At 43.2% G+C, this 15,438-nt stretch overlaps 1 protein-coding gene across 2 annotated transcripts in view; it reads left to right on the forward strand.

Annotated features, from left to right (window-relative positions):
• sema5ba (sema domain, seven thrombospondin repeats (type 1 and type 1-like), transmembrane domain (TM) and short cytoplasmic domain, (semaphorin) 5Ba) overlaps positions 1-15,438 on the forward strand; it is a 92,723-nt gene that overhangs the window by 75,295 nt on the left and 1,990 nt on the right. The window contains exons 12-23 of one of the 2 annotated variants that reach the window (XM_058081857.1): positions 634-841; positions 4,923-5,040; positions 5,113-5,297; positions 5,374-5,517; positions 5,588-5,735; positions 5,812-6,037; positions 8,140-8,352; positions 9,026-9,196; positions 12,752-12,802; positions 13,172-13,309; positions 13,494-13,538; positions 13,735-13,940. In XM_058081857.1, coding sequence (XP_057937840.1) covers positions 634-841; positions 4,923-5,040; positions 5,113-5,297; positions 5,374-5,517; positions 5,588-5,735; positions 5,812-6,037; positions 8,140-8,352; positions 9,026-9,196; positions 12,752-12,802; positions 13,172-13,309; positions 13,494-13,538; positions 13,735-13,940 — 1,853 coding nt within the window. The remainder of the gene's footprint in view (positions 1-633; positions 842-4,922; positions 5,041-5,112; positions 5,298-5,373; positions 5,518-5,587; positions 5,736-5,811; positions 6,038-8,139; positions 8,353-9,025; positions 9,197-12,751; positions 12,803-13,171; positions 13,310-13,493; positions 13,539-13,734; positions 13,941-15,438) is intronic. The other variant, XM_058081858.1, reaches the window with a different exon arrangement.

The following is a 15,438-nucleotide window of genomic DNA, read 5'->3' on the forward strand; positions in this document are numbered from 1 at the left end:
TGACCCACATACCCCAGGGAAGCCAATCATGAGAAAAGGTATTTAAGACTCTGAGGAGTAGCACCATGGTAGCACTCGAAACAACTGTCACATGACCTGAAATCAAATATTGTTCGACATCATGATCTAGGGGAAGGATACCAAAGCTAGCTCACAGATTTCAGCTGGAAATCTTGAAATCTTGGTGTTGCAGCATGGGCGAGTAATGCAATAGTTACTTTTACTGGTAACTAGTTACTTTTGTAGTGGAGAAACTCAGTTAGTAACCGTTTTTGGAGAAGTAACTATAACTGATTACTTTTTTAAAGTAATGTGCCCAAAGCTGCTTAAAAGTGCTCTGAAAGTGACATGCATCAGCGGAGACTTGCATCATCACCTATTTTTGCCTCTTGATAATGTTACTCCTGATATTGAATGAGGTAAAGACTTGATTTTAGTACCTGGACTGACCTGTGGGAGGCAGCGATGTGCAGCAGAGCATCCATTCTGACAAAAATGAGCTGTTTTGGAAAGTAAACTTGGATATACTTTAGAGGAGTCTGTGTACAGCTTCTAACGAGGTCAACACACGGCTATTATTGTCGAAATGTCTCAGACCAAAGCGTGATGTTGCGTGTCGTTCTTCCGGCACAGAATATGGCAGCATCCTGAAGGCCCTGGCCACGCCCAACAAGAGTCTCCAAGGCTGTTACCTGGAGGAGATGGAGCTCCTCCCCTCGGCCACGCGACAGCCTATCCTGAGCCTGCAGATCTTGCACAGCGACCGCTCGCTCTTTGTTGGTCTCGGTGACCGAGTCCTGAAGATCCCCCTGGAGAGGTGCTCCACCTACAACACCGAGACGTGAGTACAGACTTTCACGCCGACCTCCAGTTGAAGACGAGCGACTTCCGCTCATTCTGAAAGTTTTTCACATGCTCGGGAGTCGAACCCGCGCCGCAACATCCGCACTCAGCAATTGTTAAGTTTTAGCGCTACCACACAAACAAAGGAGCTCTTGTTGTGGTTTGTAGCAAAAATCCTTAAGAAAGCTTCTTAATTGTCCATTGGAACATTTCTCTACAGTAGTAGACTCAACAGCGCCTCTTCTGGTTGCTGCTAAGTACTGCATTCTCATCACTTAAAGACACAATTAATCAACAATCCATTCCACACAATCAATTAATAATTAATTGTTATGAACCATTTACATCCAAGACCTTACAGCAGATGAAGCGTAAACGTAAACATAGCATCTACGCTAGTAGCGCATGGCAGCATCCGGAGTAAATCACCTCTCAGGGTGAGTTAGCGAAGCTGGCCGGTCGGAGGACAGCATGCTGCTATTAGCGTTAGCTGCCAAGTGGCCAGGTCACACATAATCACCGCAAATAGAGGACAAACACACACTGCAGCATTTGTCTTTAGCAATCTCTAAAAGGCTACATATCACCTGCTGCGGGATGCCAGATAAATAAATAAATCCAAAGATGGATGAGCTAAAGCATCTAGCGCCAGCGTGGATCAATAAAAGAAAAGACGAAGCATTAAAAGCACTTTGACTTAATTGAATTTGCAGGATGCTTTCGCTGCCGCGAAACACAACGGCGGCGTAACACGACAGCACAATACGTAGTTAGCCGACAGATACGCCACGATAACAAACACGCGACTTCAACGCGGACGGGAATCCATATGGAAAATGACCTTGCTGGGTGTTAGCGTGGGCTAGCACTTGACTGGCTAAGAATGCGGTACGTGTGACGTCATGTCAACAATGTCAGCTAGCAGCATATTTTGATTACATAATTTCATCAGAACAGAAAAAACAATCGTAAAAAATTTTAAAATCCGTAGCAATTTTACAATAGGGGCGGCACGGTGGTCGAGTGGTTAGCACGCAGACCTCACAGCTAGGAGACCAGGGTTCAATTCCACCCTCGGCCATCTCTGTGTGGAGTTTGCATGTTCTCCCCGTGCATGCGTGGGTTTTCTCCGGGTACTCCGGTTTCCTCCCACATTCCAAAAACATGCAGGTTAACACGGGTTAACAGGTTAATTAGCCACTCCAAATTGTCCATAGGTATGAATGTGAGTGTGAATGGTTGTTTGTCTATATGTGCCCTGTGATTGGCTGACCCCGCCTCTCGCCCGAAGACAGCTGGGATAGGCTCCAGCACCCCTCACGACCCTCGTGAGGAAAAGCAGTAGAAAATGAATGAATGAATGAATGCATTTTACAATCGAAAAGGTCGTAATAATATAAGAAACAAACAAAGCAAAAATTAAAGTTGCAATTTGTGGAAAATTAGGTTGTTAGGTTGTTGCAATGTCATAAAAAAGTCGAAATAATATGGGAATAAAGTCAGAACTAAAGTACAAATACTTGAAAAATTTAAAGTAGCGCGTGCATCTTTTCATTTTTCACCGTGTGGCCCCTTCCCGTGACGTTACACACCCCCTCCTCTGTTTAGAGACGGTCTTTCTATGCCCCCTATCCAGAATTTGGACACCGTTGTCCTCCAAGGAATGTCCCTTCTTTTTAAAATGCAAATGAAGTACTATGTTGTACTGTTGTACTGTGTTTGTGGGCTGCTTGGTCTTAACTTTGCAGCTCCCCTAGTGGTGAGGATGACACATGACACATCGCGTTTTAACTTGACTAGAGTTTGTTTGCTAGCGTCTGATAGCGCTTTGTTGTAACAGAACCATTTCTCCCATTTTTCTGTGAATGGGTCGTAATTCCAAAATGCAGCCAGAAGGCGTATCGATGAAGACGTAGAGTCTAATCCTACCGATTGGCGGTCTTGTGGACTTGATGCCGACTGTAATTGGACGTATCCACAGTGAGTGCTAGCAGTGTTGCATCATTGCATCATCCCAAACTGCTGAAGCAGGCGGACTGCAGCCCGAGGGAGGGAGCCTGTCCTCTGGAGTGAGGCTGAGGAGCGCCAGCCTGTCAGTGTCCCCCTCTTGGGGGTGTCAGCACTCCTGCGGAGGGCGTCTGATCATCCGGATACTCCCCGAGTGTCAGCGCTCCGGCAAACAATGTGGGATTGTTAGCCCTCGTTTATCAGCTGTGCCGATCATTGCGGCGATTATACACGGCCACGTTGTTTTTATGCGGCGTAATAAAACCAGACAGCGCTTTTTACAGCATTTGCAAACGATTGAAATCGCCAATTACAGCCAGAGACAATGCAGAGGATTTATGTTCATGCAGGGGGTCAGACATATTGGTTTAGAGGCACGGCGGTGGGTGGGGGGGGGCTCTCTGCTGCTCGGCCTGTTTAAAATTTAACAAGTTGTGTTTTGACTGATGACGCTTGGATAGCGAGCCAGAGGGCCTTCACGCTGCTGAATTAAACATACATGGAACACACGCAGATGCTCGCGTGCACGCCAACGTCTCGGTAAAGACACAATGTCATTCATAGGTCAAAAGCCACCCGGCTAGTTTGCTCTGATCGATGTCTCGTTCGGGTTTCAGGGCGCTGTTTGACCTTTCATTTGTTTGTTTACGTTTTCCCCATAGAAAGTACCCGTAATGTAAATATGGATCATCTGTTCCAGGGTCTAACTGTGGCCATCATAGATGCTTCTGAAGTGTACAGACCGTGTTTTATGTCACTACTTACAAGCGGAAAAAGAAGGGATACATTGGTAATGGTAATGATAATGTTTTAATTTCATTTGAACATGCATCACATTACAATTAAGTGCATCCCATAATCAGTTCCCAGTTCCGCAAAGCTTATTAAATCCTACCCCACCATCTGGTACCTTTACAATCAGTAACTGTTACATTTGTTCACTTCCTGCTTTTCTAATATAATTTAATGAAAAAAATGTAATTTAATATTTTTATGTATTCATGTATTTTTAAATTTTTTCTTAAAATTTTTATTTTTATTTTTATTTTTTTTATTTATTTATTTTTATTTTTATTTATTTTTATTTTTTATTTTATTTTATTTTATTTTATTTTATTTTATTTTATTTTATTTTATTTTATTTTATTTTATTTTATTTTATTTTATTTTATTTTATTTATTTTTTTTAATCCTAAATATGACTTTGTTGCGATAAATGTGAGGTTGGTGGTTCAATTTGGCCTGTTGTGAGGGTGTTTAAACCTGCAATCAGCGCCTCAATCTCACCGAACGATTACTGACACCTAGTGACCAATGTAGAGTACTACATTGGCAATTTCAATGCAGCGTCTTAATTCCTTGTATTTGTGTTGTAGTTCATTTAGAGAGAGATACGCCTTTATCACTATTTCTGATTTCCTTTTCATCCGTCCAAAAATATGTTTTTCTTTGGAATCTGATCCACTGCTTGCATTTTGGGCTTTTGCAACAGAAACATTTAGGTTCCAAGGTCACACGCTCCTTCTATTCATGGCTCCACGCTGCTGATCTGCAAATGAGACGACCTTGAGCCAAAAAAAAGGTGGACCTCAGAAATGGAGCGTTAGACAGGCCGGGCTGTCCTCATTACGATGACGGCGTGCTGCTGATGGAAATGTCATTTGAGTCAATGTCACCGAGGAAGCTTTTTACGTCCTCACCTGCTCAGAGACGGAAACCGCTGACCCGCTGACACCTCAGCCTTCACGCCAGAACCCTGCTGGACTCTGGGAGGCACGCGTGAGGCTTCCTGCCAGGAAGGAAGAGACCCGATGACACCTTTTTAATGGAAGGAAGGAGACGAGGAGGAGGCAGAAGGAGGTGTTTGGAAGGCAGGCAGGAAGTGAACTTGTTCAGCTGCTACATTTGTCCTTTGGCTCCGCCTCCTCATTAGCGGATTTACATTCAATTAGCAGCCATTAAGCCTCGGGGCGGCTTATGAATATTTAATCGCTTTTTGACTTGTGTTTGAGGATTGCTATAATATGCTGTGATGCTGACGTGCATCCTAATGACGACTTCGCCCGGTGTAGGCTCTGTCTGGAGGCCAGAGACCCGTACTGCGGCTGGGACACCAGGAAGCGGCGCTGCACGACGCTGGAGGACAGCAGCAACATGAGCCAGTGGAAGCAGAACATCACAGCATGCCCGGTAAGAGACTGGCATCCAGGAAATAGACCCGTCCAACAACGCCAACCGACGGGTCTTTGTTTTTTTTCCCAGATGCAGAACCAGACCACTCATGGCGCCTTCGGGGACTGGACGCCGTGGCAGACGTGCAACAACAACGACGGTGCGGACGGCGTCAGCGCATGCTTGTGCCGATCCAGGTCATGCGACAGCCCCGCCCCTCGCTGCGGGGGCAGGAATTGCGAGGGCGCCACCATCGAAGTTGCCAACTGCTCCAGGTGGGGAACGGTCCAACGCCGATGAATTGTTGCTATCATTTGGTCCAAAACCGAGTGTTTTTCTGCGTTGACGTAGAAACGGAGGCTGGACACCTTGGTCGTCATGGGGACAGTGCAGCACAACTTGCGGCACTGGCTTTGAGCTGCGCCAGCGCTCTTGCAACAATCCCTCCCCGCGTCACGGGGGACGCGTGTGCGTGGGGCCGGGCCGGGACGAGAGGTGACGAGAAGCGGTCGTCAGCAGCTCCGTTTTGCTTACTCAGCACTTTTAACTCCTGACATCCTTGCAGGTTTTGTAACGAAGGGCTTTCGTGTCCCCAGCCGGTCCTCTGGTCCCCGTGGGGGTCTTGGACCAAATGCAGTAGCGAGTGCGGCGGAGGCGTCCACTCACGAGTCCGCTCCTGCGAGAACGGCAACAGCTGCCCGGGATGCGCCCTGGTAAAGATTTGGCAACAAGAACTCAGACTTGATGAAGCATCCGTTTGAGCACTTCCTGTTCCTGTTGCCTTTTTAGGAGTACAAAGCTTGTAACCTGGAGGCGTGTCCGGAGGTAAAGAGGAACACCCCCTGGACCCCATGGATGCCGGTTAACGTGACACAGGGCGGTGCCCGGCAGGAGCAGCGGACGCGCTACATGTGCCGCGCTCGTCTGGCCGACCCCCACGAGCTGCAGATGGGACGCAGGAAGGTGGAGACGCGCTACTGCCCCAACGACGGCACGGCCGCCTGCGAGACGGACGGTAAGTCATTGGGCGGCGGGCGACAGGTCGCCATCGCTTGCTCTTCATGCAAATTGAATCCCCCAAAATATCCCCAAAAAACTGTCACGTGACTTTTGGCGCTAATCTTACACCACAAATGATGGTAACCTTTCTGAGAAGTGGCCTGTAATTTGTACTCCACAACAGCAGGTGGCACTGTTGGTTGAATTTACGGCCACAAGAACGATTTATTTTGTACACAGCTTTATTTTTGCCACAATAATAAATATAAAAGGGTGTTGTGGCAAAGTAACGTTAGTCTCGCAATGGCGTTTATGGTTGTTTATCACTCAAATAGAGTGTATGCGTATTTGGGGGCGTGGCTCCAAGTGTCATTAATGCAAGTAGAACAAGCAGAACAAATCATTTTTGCTGTTTTCTTGTTAAGTTATATTTTTAGAATGTGCCGTGGGCCAAAAAAAAAAGAAAAAGTACAGCCAGAAGAACACGCAGAATCTTTTTTTTTTACGTTCTTTGCATCAAGTCTTTTTTTAACAATTTCAGGCCTAACCATCGATATAAATATTTTTTTATTTTTTTTATTTCTTTTTATACACAATGAAGGCAAATCCCGGCTAAGTTACACTTAATTAAAATCCAAAATATCTTCACTTTAACTCATTCAAATCTTTAAAAGACAACCCCTTCAGTCCTGGCCGGTTTAGACCATTTAGACGGCTCTTTCAAGGCACACAGAGTATTGTGTTCTACGGCTATATAAACATGGAACCTACCAAAACAAGGATTAGACTCACCTCTTTCATCAGAAAAAAAACTTTATTTCTATCATTTCCTGTTCTTTAGTAATCAGCAGTAGAACATAGGGAGGTTTCTGGAAAATATCAGTTCCCAACTAAAAAAGGAGGAAAAGATTTTTGTGAAAAGATATATTTCAAGAATAACTTTATTCATGCTTCTGATTGGCTAAAATGGTCTTAGAGTGAGGCGTTCTAGCGCTGATTTGTTTTTCTAATCAACCTTTTCCTCGTCGGCGACGTCGCGGTGGCGTGGGATGCGGCCACGATTGATGTCACGTTCCATTTTTCTTTCCGAGGTTGTCAGCTATGAACCCTCAGTGAAGTGGTGTTTAAAAAAAAAGGCTTGTTGAAGGATTCATGATGGTTACTTTACTTTGACAACGTGTGAGGGGACATTTTATAGGAGCAACATTTTTCCTGCTGTCACTTTCCGTAAAGAGAAATCTTCTTTTCCAGTCGGGCTGGCCGCCCCGGGGCCCTTTAATCATCCATCAGCAGATGATTCCAGGACCATTCATATTCCTCTCTGCAGCTTGTTCTCATATATGAGGTCACTGGAGGTCATCACGGACTTAGCTATCATAGATGACCTCCTTTGGACCTTTAATATTTTTTAGATATTTATTTATTATTACATTTTTTACATTAAAAAATATATATTTTTCCAAAATCAATACAAATAAAAATACCTATGTATATATAAATGTACACATGTTCGAAAGGGAGTGGGAAGAAGTCAAGACTTATCTAGTCCCACCCTACTAACCACCCAGATTCCAACCTCGTCCCAACAAAATATATTATATTATTACATATATTATATTAAAACACATATATATTATTCTTTGTCCACACAGAATAAAAGCCCCATATCCAACCACCCTCACCCAGCTTGAGGCACCCAACCACGTGCCAAGAGCAACCAGCAATTTATTTTTTATTTTTTATTTTTTATTTTTTATTTTTTATTTTTTATTTTTTATTTTTTATTTTTTATTTTTTATTTTTTATTTTTTATTTTTTATTTTTTATTTTTTATTTTTTTTTTTTTATTTTTTATTTTTTATTTTTTATTTTTTATTTTTTATTTTTTATTTTTTTTATTTTTTATTTTTTATTTTTTTTATTTTAATTTATTTTATTTTTTATTTGTTTTTAGTTTTTAGTTTGTAGTTTCTAGTTTCTAGTTTCTAGTTTCTAGTTTCTAGTTTTTAGTTTTTAGTACCCCTCCTGCATCCTATGGATCCTATATACAGTGAAAGCCGCTTAGGTCCACATCAGTCCACAGTCCGAGGGTCCACTATGAAGTGTTGTTCTCTGCAGGCTTGGTGGAGGAGCTCTTGAGGACCCCCGTGGTGAGAGTGGCGGGCAACGGCTGGTCGTCGTGGGATACGTGGTCCAGCTGCTCTCAGAGCTGCTCCAAAGGTTACCGCACCCGACGGCGATCCTGCTCCGGCCCGGAGGGGAAGAGCGCCCCCGTCGCCTGTCGTGGGTCCCCTGTGGAATACCAGGACTGCAACGTCCAGGCGTGTCCCGGTGAGTCACCCCCCAAAACCATTCCCAACTCATTTATGGCTTGTTGCTAGGCAGACTTCATGGGGCAGAATGAACAAAATGGGTGTATTCAAGCCACGTGCGCTAGACTGTTGAATGAACACGAGGAAGCGAACTCACAATCCTCTCCCGCTCTGCTTCCTGGGTGGGCGGGGCTTATGAACACAAACACACACAGCAGGGCTGAGTATATTTTTGGCCATCACAAAGAAACTCTAGGCTACGTGTCCTTGAATGCATCCCGTCTACAGTGGTGGCGTTGCAGCGGTGGGGTAGGGGTGGGGGTGGGAGGGTTCCAATCAGGGAGTCCATGAATTGAGCCTCACGTGCACAGCCTGCCTGGACGTGCACGCCACATAGACACTCTGTGGCCAAGGACAGGGATGGTGACAAAACAGAGACTGGCTGCGAAATTGTAATTGATGATGAGATTAGAGACGGATGGAGCCAATATAGATTAGTCTGCGTGTGCGTGTGTGTGTGCGTGTGTGTGTGTGTGTGTGCATGTGCATGTGCGTGTGTGTATGTGACAAAGATAGAACAAGAGTTTGCTTCCAAACTTTTAGTGAACTTCTAGATCAAGAGCTCTCACTCTGACCTAAAAAAGCAGCGCCATATGTGTGTGTGTTGATCGGTAGTGATGTTGTGGTTTCAGTCAAAGGGGCGTGGTCATGCTGGTCATCCTGGTCCCAGTGCTCGGTGGGTTGCGGCGGCGGTCACTACCAGCGTACGCGCTCCTGCAACAGCCCGCCGCCATCCAGCGGAGGGGACATCTGCTTAGGGCTGCACACGGAGGAGGCGCTTTGCAACACGCACACGTGTGATGGTGAGGCTGTGACACAACAACGCAAATGATAATAATAATTATTATTTGTGTATTATTACACAACACACAATGCAATACTTATATATATATATATATATATATAATAATATAATAATAACCAGTGGGACATTTTTACAAGACAACATTATTCTTCTGAGAAAATGCTTTTCTTACAAGGTCGTTTTTTTCTAAGGGGAAATTTTTTCTCATGAGGACAGTTGATTTTTTTACTTATGAAGACATTTTGTCTAATGGGGACATTTTTCACTTGACTTTTTTATTTGTGGGGACATTTTTCCTACAGGGATTTTTTTTTTCGATACAAGCATTTGTCCCTTTGAGGACATTTTGTCTAATGGGGACACTTTTTTTGTGACTTTTTGACTTGTGAGGACATTTTGTCTAATGGGGACATTTTTCACATGACTTTTTTATTTGAGGGGACATTTTTCCTACAGGGAATTTGTTTTCCTATAGAAGCATTTGTCCCTTTTGGGGACATGTTGTCTTATGGGGACACTTTTTTGTGACTTTTTGACTTGTGAAGACATTTTGTCTAATGGAGACATTTTTCACTTGACTTTTTTATTCGTGAGGACATTTTTCCTACAGGGAATTTTTTTTCCGATAGAAGCATTTGTCCCTTTGAGGACATTTTGTCTTATGGGGACATTTTTCACTTGACTTTTTTATCTGTGGGGACATTTTTCCTATAGGGATTTTTTTTTCCCGATAGAAGCATTTGTCCCTTTGAGGACATATTGTCTTATGGGGACACTTTTTTGTGACTTTTTGACTTGTGAGGACATTTTGTCTAATGGGGACATTTTTCACTTGACTTTTTTATTTGTGGGGACATTTTTCCTACAGGGATTTTTTTTTTCGATACAAGCATTTGTCCCTTTGAGGACATTTTGTCTAATGGGGACACTTTTTTTGTGACTTTTTGACTTGTGAGGACATTTTGTCTAATGGGGACATTTTTCACATGACTTTTTTATTTGAGGGGACATTTTTCCTACAGGGAATTTGTTTTCCTATAGAAGCATTTGTCCCTTTTGGGGACATGTTGTCTTATGGGGACACTTTTTTGTGACTTTTTGACTTGTGAAGACATTTTGTCTAATGGAGACATTTTTCACTTGACTTTTTTATTCGTGAGGACATTTTTCCTACAGGGAATTTTTTTTCCGATAGAAGCATTTGTCCCTTTGAGGACATTTTGTCTTATGGGGACATTTTTCACTTGACTTTTTTATCTGTGGGGACATTTTTCCTATAGGGATTTTTTTTTCCCGATAGAAGCATTTGTCCCTTTGAGGACATATTGTCTTATGGGGACACTTTTTTGTGACTTTTTGACTTGTGAGGACATTTTGTCTAATGGGGACATTTTTCACTTGACTTTTTTATTTGTGGGGACATTTTTCCTACAGGGATTTTTTTTTCTGATAGAAGCATTTGTCCCTTTGAGGACATTTTGTTTTGTCAATTCTTGTGGGGACATATTCCTAGATTTTTCCCATTTTTTTGGTTAGGACATTTGTACTGTACTAACAGGAACATTGTCTTTAGGACATTTTGTCCTAACAGGGACATTTTTTTCCACTTTTTTCTTGTGAGGACATTTTGTTTGGGCTATTTCTTCTTAGGGATGTTGGTCCAAACAATCCATACTTTAGGAAATGTCCTGCATTTAGTGCATCTCACAGACGTTCCAATGATTTCCGGCCAAAATGTCCTCCCGTGTCCTGCTAAGTATCACGTTCCCTGAGTGCTTTTCAATTGGAATTATCCCGCCTGCCAATCACGAGGCCAGCGGCATCCACGCTCCGCCTCCCGGCTAATTGCAGACAAGGAAAGGTGAATGACTTCCTGTCTGAGATGCTAATCAGACTCTTGTTTTCCTCCTTGGACTTCCTGTCCAGTCCTTCACTGATGGACGGCCTCGCCGCATCGATCAATCATTAATCGATGTGAGCGTCATAAGTCATCTGTCTGCCTGTATGCGGACCTGTCAATCATGGAGGTACTTGATGATGACGGCTAATTGATTCAAACGTAATGAATTGTTGCAGGATGAAGTGGTGGGTGGAGCTTCAAGTCTGAAGCAGTAATGAATGAAATATTCTGTCATCGTTTCCTCCACGAAGGCGCCTCCATTGTCAGTCCAATTCAGATTTAGCTTTTGCAGTGCAGGCAACAACATCAGCTCCTAGTCTCTGGTTTTGGTGAATATCAGAGGGGCCAGACCTTGGGAGCGTACAGAGCAGTAATAGAAGACAGCAACAGCATCACCAACTAGTGCTCGGTTTAGTTTATGTAAGAAGGGACAAGCAGAGAAAAGAAAACAGTAACAAGACAGCCATTTTTGGCACTTGGCGCAAGAGGGGACAGAGAGAGAAAAGACTATAATCAATAAAAGACATGACATAATATGCTTTGTTTAAGAGGGGACAGGCAGAGAAACAGGGAAAGCAATAAAATACCACCTAGCAGCACTTGGTTTAAGAGGGGACAGCAAAACCGATAACAAAAAGTAATGTAAGACAACATCACCTAATAGTGAATGCTTGGTTTAAGAGGGGACAGACACAGAAACAGAAGTAAAAGCAGTCAAATACATCACCTAATACAGTATGCTTGGTTTAAGAGGGGACAGAGGGACAAACAGAAGAAAAAGCAGTCAAATACATCACCTAATACAGTATGCTTGGTTTAAGAGGGGACAGACACAGAAACAGAAGTAAAAGCAATCAAATACATCACCTAGTGTAATACAGTATGCTTGGTTTAAGAGGGGACGGATAGAAAAAGAAGAAAAAGCAATTAAATACATCACCTAGTACAGTATGCTTGGTTTAAGAGGGGACAGAGGGACAAACAGAAGAAAAAGCAATCAAATACATCACCTAATACAGTATGCTTGGTTTAAGAGGGGACAGACAGACAAAAAGGAAAGCAATCAGGTACATGACCTAATACAGTATGCTTGGCTTAATGGGGGACAGACAGAGAAAAGAAGAAAAAGCAATCAAATAATCACCTAATACAGTATGCTTGGTTTAAGAGGGGACAGACAGACAAAAAGAAGGAAAAGCAATCAAACAATCACCTAATACAGTATGCTTGGTTTAAAAGGGGACAAACAGAAATGGGGGGAAATGCAATATAATGGCACCTAGTAGTACTTCATTTAAGAGGGGACAGACAGACAGAACAGAGAGAATTAAAAGCCATAAAAGACAGCATCAAATACTGGTGCTTGGCCAAAGTGTGGACAGAGAGAAAAACAGGAGAGATTGCAATAAAAGACATCACCTAAGAGCATGTGGTTTAAGAGGGGACAGACAGAGAGAAAACACAAAAGATATTTATTAGGGTTTTGTTTGTGTGGGGGGGGCAGACAGAGAAACAGAGAGGGACAAAGTCCATAAAATGCATCACCTACTAGTGTTCGGTTTAAGAGGGGACAGACAGAGAACTCCCTTGATGACTGGACTGGAGTCCCATGGTGGAGTCTTTTAAACATGTGGAGGTGTCTTGTGGTTCTAGATGCGTGTTGGGCCAGAAGGGAGCAGATGGAGGTCCAGGTTCTCAGTCGAGGTAAACGTGTGGCCAGTTCTTGAGACGTCCAAAACAAACTTTCCTTTGATTTCATTTGCGCTGCTTTTGAAAAGAGCGCAGCAGCAGGCGCTCGTTCTTCATGGGGGCATGGGCGGCTTCCCCTGTGGTTCCTCTTTCCTCTCGGGTGGGAGCTTCTGTTTGTTTGGTCGTCGTCTCAGGGAAACAACGCTTATCCTCAGGAGGCAAACATCTCCAGTGTGCGCTAAGCTATCTCCATCTTGTTGACACGGCAAACACTCTGGTGGCTGAACGGGCGGCAGGAGGCGGGGCCTCCCTCGGTGGTGGTGTCCTCGGTGGGTGTGCGGGTCATGTCTGGTCATGTGGTCATGTTGCGTTGCTTGCGTGCAGGCGGCTGGATGGCCTGGTCGCTGTGGTCGGCGTGCGACGACTCGGGCGTTCAGATGAGGAGCCGAGTGTGCGGCGCCCAAGGTGGCGCCCCCTGTCTGGGGAACGCCACGCAGCGTAGAGACTGCAACGAAATACCCGGTGAGTCGTCACAACATGCATAAAAAATGTTTGTTTTTGTTGTGTCTTATTGTCAGTCTCAGTTTTTTGTTTTTTTTTTGGACGCAAAAGCGTCTCCATGCAACATCTTCATTGCCACCATCTTTGTTTTTGCATGTGCGTGTGCATGCGTGTCTGATCGTTCCTGTTCCTGTGCTCTCTGCAGTCATCCTGCCTGCGTCAGGCTTTGATAAGGACCAACACTGCGGAGGTAAGTAGATTAGCTCGCAAGCTAGCAGGGTTCCCATCGCATCTGTTCCCACGCATGCTACATGCTACATGCTACATCTGCATGGCCGTATTTAAACCGTGATGTGGCGAGGGACTACATACACTCCAAGGACTAAATACACTCCTTGGTGGAGGTAATAGCATAATACGCTAAATGATGCATATTTCTCGCCTAGCATTCACCTCCATCCACCTGATCGCCACGGGCGTGTCTTGCTTCCTGGGGGCGGGGCTCTTATCTTTCCTGGTCTACGTGTACTGCCAGCGCTTCCACAAGCCGTCGCAGGAGTCGGCCGTCATCCACCCGACCACGCCCAACCATCTCAACTACAAGGGCAACAGCACGCCAAAGAACGAGAAGTACACGCCCATGGAGTTCAAGGTGCGTCCTCGCCGTGGTGGTGGACGGCAGATTGGAGCGGAATACACGCGCTTCATGTTTTATTTACTACTTTGATTGCGGCATTCATCTCGGGCGCAAGAGGATAAATCACCCGCGTCTTTATTAACGAGCCGTGTTAGCGCTCCACGGCGCTCTGCGGGTCTCGTTAGTTAGAAAAAAGTAGCTTATTATCAACGCCTTTTTCTTCTTTAAAGGCCAGCGTCTACGTTTGAAACCTTCCAGGAGATACGTATGGTTCAAATGTTGTACGCTACAGTCAGGGACAAGAACTTCATAAGATACTAGCTACTACAGCTAACGTCAATACTTTAGGAAGTCCATCTGGCGACTTGCCTGGCGTCCACAAGGAACTACTAGGAACTACTAGGGCCTACTAGCGACTACTAGGAACTACTAGGAACTACTATGGCCTACTAGCAACTACTAGGAACTACTAGGAACTACTATGGCCTACTAGGAACTACTTCTCAGTACAGTTGGACACTTTTTCTTGCAATGGCGAAAGTAAAGTTAAAAAAGTAATAATAAAAATATTTGTAATATATTAAATAATAAACATAATGATTAATAATTAATAATAATACAAATAATAATTACATAATAAATATAATAAAATAAGAAATAGATTTTTAAAAATAACAAAATTGTTAAATAACCAGTAAATGGCGATAGGAAAAAAAAGACAGATATATGATAAAATATGAAACAGTACCTCAGTTGTTCAAGCACAGTGATAAAAATATTGTTAAATAATAAACACATTTGTAATAAAAAAAAATTGTAATATATTAAAGAATAAACATAATAATTAATAATTAATAATACAATAATAATAATAACATTAATAATTACATAATAAATATAATGACATAATAAATATATTTTAAAAAATAATAACATTGTTAAATACCAGTGAATGGCGAAAGTAAAATAAAACAAATGCGAGATATATGATAGAATATGAAACAGTACCTCAATTGTTCAAGCACAGTGATAAAAATATTGTTAAATAATTAACACATTTTAAATAAAAATATTTGTAATATATTAAATGCTAAACATAATAATAAAATAATACTATAATTAATAATTACATAATAAATATAATTAAATAAGAAATACATTAAAATAATACTAAAATTGTTAAATATCAGTGAATATTGTGAGTTCATAAATGTGTGACTTCCCTCTCCCCCGTTCCCGCCTCGCTCTGCCTTTCCTAACCTGATTACGTCTCGCCGAGATGATCCGGAGGGTCGCCTCGTCTTTGTGAGACGCTCCGGCTGAGCGTGTTTGACATGGAAGCAGATTACATTTGTTACTCATTTCCTCGCTACGGTGGCCTACAGCGGATGCTGCTCATTGATAATGTTGCATTCACATAAAAGCTGCAGGATCGAACCCAAATGCTAAAGAAAGTGCGTGACAGAAATGCTGCAAGTTCACAGAAGAAAATGGAAGATTGCCAGGCTACCAG

Source organism: Doryrhamphus excisus, chromosome 9 (assembly GCF_030265055.1).
Source record: "Doryrhamphus excisus isolate RoL2022-K1 chromosome 9, RoL_Dexc_1.0, whole genome shotgun sequence".
NCBI classification, from domain to species: domain Eukaryota; kingdom Metazoa; phylum Chordata; class Actinopteri; order Syngnathiformes; family Syngnathidae; genus Doryrhamphus; species Doryrhamphus excisus.